General features: G+C 35.8%; 1 protein-coding gene across 1 annotated transcript in view; it reads right to left on the bottom strand.

The window, feature by feature from the left end:
* DOCK2 (dedicator of cytokinesis 2) overlaps window positions 1-14,436 on the bottom strand; it is a 4,134,711-nt gene that overhangs the window by 3,152,209 nt on the left and 968,066 nt on the right. Inside the window, exon 17 of the mRNA XM_044069535.1 lies at window positions 12,547-12,650. Coding sequence (XP_043925470.1) covers window positions 12,547-12,650 — 104 coding nt within the window. The remainder of the gene's footprint in view (window positions 1-12,546; window positions 12,651-14,436) is intronic.

The following is a 14,436-nucleotide window of genomic DNA, read 5'->3' as shown; positions in this document are numbered from 1 at the left end:
CCGCTAATGATTGGTAGTTGATTTTTACATGCCGAGTTACCAGCCCTGATGCACAACCTTCAACGAAGGTATGGCCATTCACGCATGTCTCCATGCAGAAGACGCTCTAACTGAGAATCGAACCGGACAGCGTCTTACTGTGAGGCGACAACACTACCACAGCACCACCTATACTATTGAAATACAAGTACAATATATACAATGACAGAAGTAGTGTATATTTAACCATACAGCTGAATTTCTAGGAATAATAATTTTGAATGCAGTCATTTATGTACAGTGTGTAATATTTTGCAGGAACAACATATAGCTTATAAGGGGTTAGTTAAAGATAGAAAAAGGAAGTGGTAATATTTTGTAGGCATGTCTTGGATGATATGATTAGTTAGTTGAATACAGAAGAACAGATATGGTAGTATAATTCTGAAAAGGGGAAAGATGAGGTAGGGTATCTTCAAAATGGGGGGAAAGTGGGGGTGGCTGAGAAAGCAGTACAGGGAGGCTTCGCATAGGGGAATTAGAAGGAGTGATGGAGGATCTAGAAGAGAAAGTGGAGGTAACAAAGTGTTTGCAGAGAGTGCTGACTGGAGGAAGAAATTGCATGAGCTTAGCAAGGGGAAGTACATGAGCAGTGCCAGTTATTGGGAAGGTGGGCCCTAAGAAGTTGTTTGAACTTAGCTGAGATGTTGGTGTTAAGGTTATTCTGAGGGATTGAGTTCCAGGCTTTGGAAATTTGGTTGGAATATAAAGCTTCTCCATAGCTATTGTTAGATTTTGTGACTTTTAATGGGGATTTGTTGGAGGATCTAAGGGTTCTATGGTTAGTGTATGGCTGGAAGAGATTGTTCCGTGCTGGGCAGTTTTCAGGTTTAGTGATAATGGGATATGCTGTAGCCAGTTGGTATAAAGAGAGGAGGTTGAGTAGTTCTAGCCAGTTTAGTTTTTGAAGTGAAGTGCAGTGGTGGGATCTATATTAGGAGTGTGTTGCGAATTTGGCAATTTTATTATAGCATTCCTCTAGCCTGGCTAGGTTTGTTTTTTTGAGGTTAGTAAAGAGTGGAGAGGCGTATAGCAAGACAGACAGAAGATGGGTTCTGGCAATGGCTTGCCTTGTGTCATTGATTAGGAATTAAACATGCCTTTAAATAGTGAAATTAAAAGGTGTAACCAACTACCAATAAAACAATTAAACCTTGATTGACAGACAGTCAGTATAAAAAACCTTATTAAAAGAAAAAGTACATAAATACCTATGTATAACAAATATATATAAAATATATGTGTGTGCGTGTGTGTGTGTGTGTGTGTAAAAACTATACATATTAAAAAAAATAATAAAAATACTTTGAATAGCCACTTACACTTCCAAATGTTTTAACTTTAGAACCGGTTGATGGAACAACATTCATTTAATCCTGGAAAATGCATAGCATTGAGTTTAAACTGCCATTTTAATTCACGTTTACTCAAGTGTTCATCAGTTATAAAACCCTGCAAATCTTTTTTAACTTGTTTTATAACAATACATTTAAATGAATGCAATGGACACTCTAAAATAAGCTTATACAGAACATTAGTGTTTTTACACTTCTGCTATCTAACAAATGTTCATGGATTCATTCTTTAAGTTTCCTGGATGTTTTGCCCACATAAAATGCAGTCCATGAGACACAGCAAAATGCAGGCTAAATAGACCACTTGAGAGGACTCACACATATAATATCCATTAATTTTATACGTTCTTTCTCTAATAAGGACATTATCCTTTTTCATAATATGTGGAAACTGAGAACAGTGCCCACATTTAAACATACCCAATGTCCTATTCATACTGGTATTGTGTTGGCCAGTTAGTGAAATTGGCTAAGATGGTTTCAGATGAGAATACATTCATTAAGGAATGTGATGTGTTGTTAGATATGTTTTCCAATAGGGGATATCCCATGGAATTTTTATTAGAAATTAAGGACTATGATGTTTGCAGATGACATTGTGATCTGTAGTGAGAGTAGGGAACACATGGAGGAGACCCAGGAGAGATGGAGTTATGCTCTAGAGAGAAGAGGAATGAAGGTCAGCAGGACTAAGACAGAATATATGTGTGTGAATGAGAGAGAAGGTAGAGGAATGGTGAGGATGCAAGGAGTAGAGGCAGCGGAGGTGGATGAGTTTAAATACTTGAGATCAATAGTTCAGAGTAATTGTTAGTGTGGAAGAGAGGTGAAGAAGAGAATACAGGCAGGATGGAGTGGGTGGAGAAGAGTGCCAGGAGGGATTTGTGATAGACGAGTACCAGTAAGAGTGAAAGGGAAGGTCTACAAGAGGGAAGTGAGACCAGCTATGTTATATGGGTTGGAGACAGTGGCATTGCCAAAAAGGCAGGCATTAGAGCTGGATGTGGCAGAGTTAAAGATGTTAAGATTTGCACTGGGTGTGACGAGGGTGGACAGGATTAGGAATAAGTATATTAGAGGGTCAGCCCAGGTTAGAAGGTTTGGAGACAAAGCCAGAGAGGCAAGATTACGTTGGTTTGGACATGTGCTGAGGAGGGATGCTGAGTATATTGGGAAAAAGATGCTAAGGATGAAGCTACCAGGTAACAGGAAAAGAGGATGGCCTAAGATAAGGTTTATGGATGTGGTGAGAGAGGATATGCAGGTGGTTGGTGTGACAGAGCAAGGTGCAGAGGACAGGAAGAAAAGGAAACAGATGATCTGTTGTGGCGACCCCTAATGGGAACAGCCAAAAGATGATGATGATGATAATGAAGGATGAAGTGCTGTATAAAAGAACCCATGTAGTGTAAACACCTTTACTGGCTAAACCAATGCTGGACAGTGAAAGGTATGACAGTAACACTTTTAATAGTGCAACAAATGTGTTACCTAACAATATGGAAAATCGAAAGTTGTTTATTTTGACTCTTTCTTTAGATAACTACAATATTTTTGACATATTAAAGAAGAATTTGGTAATTTTTCCCACTGACAGTGAATTTTTTAAGTTACTTGGGAATAAGCCCCATGCAGTGCATAGAAAGGATAGAGTCATTAAAATTTTACTAGAACAACACAATACCAGTATACGTAGTACACCGGGAATGTTTAAATGTGGGCACTGTTCTCAATGTCCACATATTATGAATAAGGATAATGTCCTTATTAGAGAATGAACGTATAAAATTAATGGATATTATACATGTGAGTCCTCTCAAGTGGTTTATTTAGCCTGCTGTGTCTCATGGTCTGCATTTTATGTGAGCAAAACATCCAGGAAACTTAAAGAATGAATCCATGAACATTTATTAGACATCAGGAAGTATAAAACACTAATGCTCTGTATAGGCATATTTTAGAGTGTCAGTTGCATTTACTTAAATTTATTGTTATAGAATAAGTTAAAAATATTTGCAAGGTTTTATAAAAGATGAACACTTGAGTAAGAATGAATTAAAATGGTAGCTTAAACCCAATGCTATGGATTTTCCAGGATTAAATTAATGTTGTTCCATCAATCCAGTTTTAAAGTTAAAACACTTGAAAGTGTAAGTGGCTATTCAAAGAATTCATTATTATTATTTTTAACATATATATTTTATACACATATATCTATATTTTATATATGTTGTACATATGTATTTATATAGTTTTACCTTTAATAAGGTTTTTTTTATAATGAATGTCAGTCAAGGTTTAATTGGTTACACCTTTTGAGTTCACTATTTAAAGGCATGTTTAATACATCAGAATTTAGTTCTGAGGAAGTCTCTGTAATTTAAGGGATGAATGTGCTTAACTGTGGATAAAGGATTTGAGCTTTAAAGTTTGGCTCATTTTCTGAAGTTGTGATACTGCTATCGGAATTGTGATTGCTGCTCCCCACCGGCTTTTGTGCTTTTTGGTTCATTATATATATCCCTGGTTGCAGTTTGTGTTTATTAAGTGTAGAATATTACAATTTGCTGTTCATGAAGTTAATAGAAAATTATTGTCTGAGCCAGAATTTAACATTAGAATTCAGTCATATCACTAGAAAACCAAAAAAAGGTAGCTGAAGGAGAATCAGGCAGTAAATGGTAAAAAAAAAAAAAAACTAGCTTTAATCCACTAGGCAAAAACTGTAACAGCACCAAAGAAGAGATACATAAACACTTTAAAATCACACTGCGTTTTCATTTCAATGAACTTCCTCAGATGTAAAAAACATTTCACAATGTAGAGTGCTCATTATAAACCCTGACAATTTTTATCCAATAGGAACAACATTCAAGTTAAAATTACTAAGACAACTTCCTTTCGCACAACAAATTTATGCCAATATGGTCCTAGTAGCCTGGGAAGAGAAATTTATACATCACTCAGAATACCAGAACTGCTGTGTACTGTACAAAAGATTTTTGGATGACATCTGTATATTGTGGACTGCTTCTATGGACAAGATCCATGACTGTAATACAAATATAGGGAATTCAACCCGCTTTTTAAAATTTACTCAAAGTATTTCTCATGACACTTTGAATTATCTCGATGTCACTATACAGAAATGGAACAATAAATTTAAGTCCAAAATTTACTGGAAAGACACCTTTTCCAGCTCATATATACATTTCACCAGTGCCCATCCCTACCATCAGAAAAGAGGTACATCTGAGGATGATGACTTTAAAGTTAAATGTTCTTTTCTAGGTAAACTGTTTAAGGAAAGAGAATACCCAAATGCCTTAATACAAGAACTGTATAAAGAAGTACTGGAGGGGAGAAATGAGGCATCCAAAGCCATTTTAGGAGAGAACATTTTGTTCCACAGCACCACTGGTAAATACTAGTAAAGTGAATGATTACAGAAAGGTGTTTATATCGGAATATAGTGGACATAGTAAGAATGTTAAATCTATAGTTGAAAGAGAGCGGAATAGGTTTGTAGCCCTTACAGACTTAAAGAAAATAAAGAAAGTACCTTTGAATACTGTGTATAGGAAAGGAAGGAATTTAAAAGAAATATTAGAAAATGACAAAATGCTGTTATTGCCACACACGGAAGGAAAAAGGGAACATTTAAGTGTGAAAAGTGTTCACAATGTTCATTTCCCATAAGGAATCCATTTTTGTAAAGAGTGAAAAAATGTTTGGAGGGGAAGAAATATAATTGTAACTCAGCAGGGCTAGTGTGTGTGTGTGTGTGTGTGTGTGTGTGTGTGTGTGTGTGTGTGTGTGTGTGTGTGTGTGTGTGTATATATATATATATATATATATATATATATATATATATATATAAACTTGTAAGCTATGTGGTTCAATCTACATAGGTAAAACTGAAAGACAACTCAAAAAGAGAATTTATGAACACAATTATGATATTCAGAATGAAACTGAGAACAATGTACTCTTCAAGCACAACAAAACATGTGTTAAGGCAAAATTCTCCTTCTTTGTCCTAGAGGATGTACAGGGGAATGAGAGGGGTGGCACTTGGGAAACACAAACTGAGTATAAAGAACTGTGGTGGCAGGTAACTTTAGAAGCCAATACATTTCCTGGCTTAAATGAGAACATCTTTATTACACAACTGCTAAAAATGACAGCTGCCTAGTTAAAAGAGTGTACTTTTTAACATCTTTTGAACCGTTTTCCCTGAAAGTGTAATTTTCACTATTTCCACCAGATGGAGACCTCATAGTTTTATTACACAATTACATATACATATATACATTCATTCTTATTATTTCGTTATTTTACTTCTTTCTTACTTTTTGCTTATATTTTTACAATATTACTGCATTTGATTTTGGTGACTAATTGAAAGTGATGGTTTTAAGTTGCAGTTTACTATGATTGTGAACAAACTCATGTCAGGTCAAAGTTCGTTGTGCAAAAGGAAGTTGTCTTACTAATTTTAACTTGACTGTTGTTCCTAATGGATAAAAGTTAATTGGCAGGGATTATAATGAGCACTTTACACTGTGAAAGGTTTTATACATCTGAGGAAGTTCACTGAAAAGAAAACACAGTGTGATTTTAAAGTGTTTATGTATCTGTTCTTTGGTGCTGTTACAGCTTTTGCCCAGTGGATTAAAGCTGGATTTTTTACCATTTACTGCCTGTTCTCCTTCAGCTGCCTTTCTTTTGGTTATTGGTACTTTTTGGCAACTGTTTGAAGATCACTAGAAAAGTTACTAAACAAAAGTATAAATGCAATAGTATATGAAAACGATGTGTAAAGGGAAGTAAAGAGTGAACAAAATGAAAATAAGTGAGTCACAAGCTATGCATATAAATAGAGCAAATGACAGCAAGTAATGATCATTCTATGGAAAATGTAGGAGACAGTCTCCACACAAAAAGTTATGCCCAGTTAATGGAAAGGAATGTAAAATGTAAAACAGAAAGTTAAATGACTCTGCAAATGCTCCAACAGAAGAGACAAAATGCTGACAGAAATAAAACAAATATGTACAAAATGATTTAAAGGTACTCAAAATGAGACTGAAGATAGTCGCACTATAAAGGACGAGGACATTTGCATATACACAATGGGAGTGAAAATAATACAAGGCCTGAGGCATGTGCAAAGACTATAAACACTGAAATAAGAATGTTGAAAGACTATGGTATATCACTTAATATAATAATGACACATTCAAAAAAGATAAAGTGCAGTCAAAGCTGCAAACTGACCAGACTTTGAAAGAAAAGTAGAAACAGAGACAGAAAAAATATTTTGCCAGACTAATACATAACAAAATTATTCTCACATTACTGTATTGAGCACTTGTATTCATTTATCAATATACAGCTCTTGGAGCTTTTGTTCCAGGATTAGCATCAAAAAGTGGATATTCCTAAATAGGTATTCTTAGTTATAAAAAGAAAAACAAACATTTATACAGGCAAATAAAAAAGAAATATCCATCTTGACATTATAGTTTGGTGGTGGCATCTTACTTCTCCGTAAGAACACTCTCCAGATCACAAGACTTGCCAACTCTAATCCTAAGTGGTAACAAGAAAACTGGACTTGAAGAAATCACTAAAGACAGTTTGGCTGGTTATAGACTTGCACTGGCTCTGTATAGACAATAAGACAGCATACTGATTGATCTGACTTGATCAGTGAACATATTACAATGAATGAGAACCAGACAGGGGCTGTATTTGTGAAGCCAAAATTAAGTATCTTGATACCTCTAGTATTATTTCATTTATGAACTCTGCAATGGTGTTTGAGTTAATGGAAAGGGATTCTAGTTTAAGACACGTTTTGTGATTTGCAGGATAAACGAATACAAGTGTCAATATTATAGTTGTTGTGGAGGTGGTATGAGGTCTTGTTTACTGATACTAAAACTGGAATGAGTTTGAGGTCACTCTCCTAATTAATCAGCATATACATGATGGTGTTTCAGATAAAGACAGGCACCACAATCAGCATTACTGATATCTACACTTGCAGGCCTATACAAATGGTAAGCAGAGAAGCTAGGGAAGTAGGGAGTGTTGTCGCTGTTCAGGTTTCAGTGACATTACAAATACCCATACTTTCCCAGAGTTATGAAGACCTTGAGAGAGGGCATTTTCTTATTTAGGCTACTAGAGCTGATCAGTACACTAACATCTGCAATTTAAATTTGTATTTACTAGGTCTTAATTGACTGACATCACCTAAAAAGGCATTACAGAAAAAAAAGTGTGAAAGTCTTGATAAGAAATGTGCAGTCCATTCCTGGTGAACCAAGTGGGACCACCTTTCATCTTATTCCAGTCTGATACACAGATTTGGTCTTCTCAGAATGAGACCAATAACTGAGCCAATTATTAAAGACAATCATCTTTTACTTATATTGTGGCATAACTCTTGGTGACGGTAGCACACTGATCAAGAATACTTTCCTTATAGCCTTAGAAACACACAGAGAGCTCCTTCATGCCCTTTTCTATATAACCTAACATGGTGCATTGTAAGTCATTCACAACCACATGAAGAATGGAATTACGCCAACCCGCTGAAGGTGAATTCATTCATGTCAGGTTGTGTGAAGGCATCCAGTGAATGGCTGACAGAGTGAATGACACAAGACATGAATGTAGCAATGCAAATGACCACTTTGCTCTGTGGATAAACAAAGCAGATGACCAAAGAAGAGACTGCACCACACAGGTGAAAGGGAGCAAGAAACAAGAAAAGACAGTCAAGTGACAAAGAAAGTAGAGATGGAAGGTACAGCATGAAGCAGAAAAGGGAAAGTGTAATGGGGAGAGAGAGCACACGGCCAATACAAGGGCAGAGACAGACTGGAAATCCATGGCTAATCTAGAAATGCCAGGTGGCATGTGTTATAAGACGTTCTAATATTTGATGGCCCTTTGTATGTGTAGGGAGGGTGGGATAGCTGTACAATATATAAAGGGACAGTGTGAAACAATGTAAATTGTGCAAAAACAGTGCAACAAATTATAACATAGTACAGTCCGGCAGCAGTATGATATATAATGCAGGTCAGTAAAAACAGTTAACAGACAGTGTCAAACAGTGTAACTTTAAAAAATACACTACAGTACAGTGAAATGTTATTCTGTTCAATAAAGTTCGATATAGAATAGCACACTACATCACAATACAGTACGAAATAATAAGGATCAAATGAAGTGCACTGATGCTGCAGCACAATGAACCAAGAAATGTTCAAAAAACGTAACAGCAAAAGAGTAACTGAACACCAGGCAAGAATATTACAATGCGGTGGTTAATGCAGTACCAATGTATTAATGTATAGCAGAGCAGCAAGCAAAGATGCCAGGACACTGCATGTTTTTAAACAGTTTGCAGATTTACTAAAATTATTATATCACATAAACATGGAAAATAAGTCTGTCATATTATTTGGGAGCCCAGGACATCCATTTATGTATTTATGGGAGTCAGCATGTACAACTGAAAGACAGACCCATTATATTGCCTTACATAAGCAAAGCTCAGAATTTTTACAGCCTTTTTAAGATATGCAAACATGAACAGGTTTGGTTGGAAAAGATTAACCATATTTAAACACATTTTTAATGATTACTGTACGGACAATTGGAGTGTATGTGTGTTTGTGTGTATAAACACACACACACACACACACACACATATATATATATATATATATACACACACACACACACACACACACACACACACACACACACACACACACACACACACATACATATGTTGTGTGTATGTATATATAAAAGCACTTGTACCATTAATACCCATAAAGCATAGAAAGTTTTTCAGCAAACTGAGAAGAAATCATAATGGTGATTGTGTTCTATGAATGTTGGCATTTTGTGTGAAACTAAAGCTAAATGTACAGATTTTAGCTCATGCCTCTCACTTTTCAAATTGCCTGTTAATACAAACAAGACTATTCTTGCACAGAACATTACATCACTGAAAAGTGGAAATCTTTACAAAAAAGCATAAAGTGTGAAAAATGGATGTGAGAAATAAGCAGGAAACCAGAATGACACAAACCATCATCAAAACCACACTTTGTGACAGAGACTCTGAATTACTGTCAACAGAAAATATCCAGCAGGTGGGAACTTTGCGCTCTATCTCCTTCATGAGTGTTTTTATTGCAGCCACTGTGAGTTAGGTGGTACACTTGAAAAGGGGAAGAGAACTGAATTAAGTAAACTGCCTGTATTTGATAGGCACTCTGCTGTAACAAGCAGTCTAGTTAAAGGAAACAGCTCAGACTTTGATGAGTTAGGTGGCATTTTATGTTGTATGTAACATCAAAAATAGAGTTTACCAGAGTAACTGCAGTATCAACATCTTTTAAGCCATAATGTGAAGATAAAAGTTCCTTGAGCCATCACAGTGCTAGAGCTAGAGCAGGGCGAAGTGGTCAGTTGCCATGGGTGTAAACTATCAAGGGGATGTAATACGCACAGGTAAAGATATAATATTAAATGCAAAGCGTCAGCCATTTAGCCAGCCATGGTGGCATCATAGCTGTTTAAAGGAATTTGTTTATTTGCTTTAAATGACTGTATGTCTGTGTTTGTAATATCTCCTTGCTATATTTACTGAAGATGGAGAGGACACTTTTTTTTCTGTCCTTAACCAATTCAGTGGATCTTTTTTTGTCAATTTGTGGATTCAGGGAGGGGTATCAATTATTCTAGCTCCTATGTGCAGTAAATGTAATAGCTTCTGTACCTGAACTAGTTTTCCACCCCCACCCATGCACATATATACACACACACACAAACACACTATGTATATATCTGTGTGTGTGTGTGTGTGTGTGTGTGTGTGTGTGTGTGTAGATAGATATATATATATATATATATATATATATATATATACATATACACACACACGTACAAATAAATATATATATATATATATATATATATACACACACACACACACACACACACACACACACTCACAAACACATACATACACACACACACACATTTTATATATATATATATATATATATATATATATATATATATATATATATATATATCGGTATGTATGTGTACATATATATATATATATATATATATATATATATATATATAAAATATAATATATATATATACACACACACACACACACACAAACACACACACACACACGAGATATTTATGACCCTCTAAATGTGGCAAGCACCATGAAAGAGTGACCCAAGATTGAGGTAACCCCCAAAATGGCTTGTAGAAGAACCTCTCCATGCTCCTAATACTCTTCTGAAATGACATCCACATCTTCCAATTTGGCCTTTGCCTGTCAATTTTATCCCCTTCAGCTGCCCACTATTATGACTTCAATGTGCTGTATGTAATGCCCGGTACGTGTGCTTCTGAACTTTTCCGCCGTCTCAAGATTTGAGATCTTGCAGACATCATAGCTGTACATATCCTTAATTCCCTATATTTCCTGCAAATGCAAAGTTACAGTAAATGCATAGGCACTTATTCATGTTGTGATAGAGCCACCTCAGGTGGAGGAGATGAGTGTCTTTCTATGACACTGCAATAAATACAGCTTTTGTTCACATGCTTTACTGACTGCTATTTGTTATTCATACCAACAGACACACACACACACACACACACACACACACACACACACACACACACACACACACACACACGCATATATATATTAAGTATGTGTAGGTATATTTAGCTGTACACACACACACACACACACACACACACATATATATATATATATATATGTGTGTATGTGTGTGTGTGTGTGTGTGTGTGTGTGTGTGTGTGTGTGTGTGTGTGTGTGTGTGTGTGTGTGTGTGTGTGGGTCTACTTCAAAGGATCAAAATTTCACAACATCGAACCTCTGATCAATGAAGACCAGATGGAGGAGATGAGTGTCTTTCTATGACACTGCAATAAATACAGCTTTTGTTCACATGCTTTACTGACTGCTATTTGTTATTCATACCAACAGACACACACACACACACACACACACACACACACACACACACACACACACACACATATATATATTAAGTATGTGTAGGTATATTTACACACACACACACACACACACACACACACACACACACACACACACTGTGTGTGTGTGTGTGTGTGTGTGTGTGTGTGTGTGTGTGTGTGTGTGTGGGTCTACTTCAAAGGATCAAAATTTCACAACATCGAACCTCTGATCAATGAAGACCAGATGGAGGAGATGAGTGTCTTTCTATGACACTGCAATAAATACAGCTTTTGTTCACATGCTTTATTGACTGCTATTTGTTATTCATACCAACAGACACACACACACACACACACACACACACACGCATATATATATTAAGTATATGTAGGTATATTTGGCTGTACACACACACACACACACACACACACATATATATATGTGTATGGTTGTGTGTGTGTGTGTGTGTGTGTGTGTGTGTGTGTGGGTCTACTTCAAAGGATCGAAATTTCACAACATGGAATCTCTGATCAATGAAGACCAGATGATCGAAGTTGTGAAATATCGAACACTGTGAATGGTGATCACCATACAATGCGGAATGAGAAATTTACCATTCTCTTTACTGTAGTGCAATCTCAGAGTTTGTATATTTAAGTAGCAGGGGGTGTGGGGGGTATGGGGAGTGCAGGGCAGCTTGACCCCCTGAAAAAATGTGAAAGAAGAAGTTTTCACCTGTTAGATTTTGTTTATGTTCGATATTTCACAACTTCAGTCATCTGATCTTTGACGATCAGAGGATCGAAGTTGTAAAACTTCGACCATTTGAAGTAGACACATATATGTTATGTTACAATCTATACGTGTGTGTGTGTGTGTGTGTGTGTGTGTGTGTGTGTGTGTGTGTGTGTGTGTGTGTGTGTGTATGTGTGTGTGTCTTGGGTGATCTTGTGGTTCCTGTTGTTTGCAATGCTTCTTTTTGGCATATTTATTATAAGCAAAATATTTTGCTCACAGAGTTGCAGTTACATTAGTCAACAGAACCCATACATATGACATATGTGTAAATATGTGTACCTTAAATACCAGCAAATCATGGGTTCCATCTTGCAGTGTTGTACCATCATCTTTCATCAGCTTTACATATGCCATGGCAAAATTCTTTTCACTCTTGTCTTTAGCTGAAAGGTCAGAGAAAAGAAAAAAGATGTTTCTGAGACATAATTAGTTCTAATACAGAATGAACACTGATCTTAAATAATAAGCATGTCTAAATGTACACCAAACAGGCTTCATGGTTGTCAGAAGTTTATTTTAACTGGAAAACATTCCATATGTTATTAACATACATTTGCATTTTCCTTATTTATCTTTCTTAGATACCACAGAGTCTCTGAGCCTTAATCAGTTACTATGACACCCAATCCTAGTTATCAATTAGACAAACTGAAGCTTATCTTGAAAATTATAGTTAGGTTAAAAATATGCAACTGCTTAGTCAAAGGTTAGACTGGCAGCAAGAACCATTCATTCTACCGTGGGGGAGCTAAAAGTTGGTACTTTTCACAGCCTTCCTAATTCCTTGAAGGCCAGTTACCAACTGAGTTATTGGGATTAAATACTGGACACTCATTCATAATGATTCAGTTACTGGCTTGCTATGTTGGGAAAAAGACCTGTTTCGATTCCTGTCTTCTATTACCAAGCCATCTCTTGTGGAGTATGTTGTGATGACCACCAAGGGCTTATTTAGCTGCAGTGGATACTGATGCAAAGAATGTCTATTAAGACTTAATAAGGCCTTAGTGTAAATCAGCAATTCATGTGCTGGCCAGCACGTTGTCACAAAGTCAACTGTTTAGTATGTGAGTGTGTGTGTGTGTGTGTGTGTGTGTGTGTGTGTGTGTGTGTGTGTGTGTGTGTGTGCGTGTGTGTGTGTGTGTGTGTGTGTGTGTGTGTGTGTGTGTGTGTGTGTAGTATGTGAGTGTGTGTGTGTGTACATAGACATACGGTTGTAATCTTAAATGGCAAATGATCAAATGAGAGAACACTTTTTAGTGGTGAAAAAAAAAAGTGAATGCTCATGTGAGCACACATTCATTTGAATGAAGTTTCTGCCGGGAATCTTTCGAATGGGATCCTGGTACAGCGAGGGGGGGGGGGGGTGCAGGGGCATTTATTCGCCAGCAAAAAATAAGAAAAAAAAAAGTTTCTTTTTTTGTGCGATCACTCATTTGAGCATTCACTCCAAAGTGTCTGGTCTCTAGAAGTTCACTCATATGAGTGTTCACTCTTTCACGAGACACTATATATATATATATATATATATATATATGTATATATATATATATAAATATATATATATATATATATATATATATATATATATATATATATATATATATATATATATATATACATATATATGTATATATATATATATATATATATATATATATATATATATATATATATATATATATATATATATATATATATACATATACATATATATATATGTTATATATATTTTTATTTATTCATTTTATTTTATTTTTGTTAACCGGGAGGGTCCGACTGGACACAGGTCCATTTTCAGCGGAGGCCGGGGAGAAAAGCTCCATGTTACAATATTACATTAGTGCAATACAAAGGAATTTACAACATATAAAGTAGTACAAAGGAACATTAGTAGTAGAGTGTACTATTAGTACAGGAATGGAGAGATTAACCCCATTTTTTTTCATATTGACAAAAACATTAATTAATTTACATTCACAATACATTTCTGCTTTAGTATAACTGGGCAGTATGTAAATGCTCATAGTGGCATAACTACAATATAGGTATAGGTAGGATGAGAGGAAGAGAAACTATTTTAGGTATTATATGAATCTTAGATACAGGTTAGAGCAGTTTTCAGGTAAGGAATATAGTACCAGACAGAACCAGTGTTGGTATGATTTC

The sequence above is a fragment of the Protopterus annectens genome, chromosome 4.part0 (assembly GCF_019279795.1).
Source record: "Protopterus annectens isolate FY-2018-M chromosome 4.part0, PAN1.0, whole genome shotgun sequence".
Taxonomy (NCBI): Eukaryota; Metazoa; Chordata; order Ceratodontiformes; family Protopteridae; genus Protopterus; species Protopterus annectens.
Note: the sequence above shows the minus strand (reverse complement) of the source record. Positions and strands in the feature narration are given on the sequence as shown.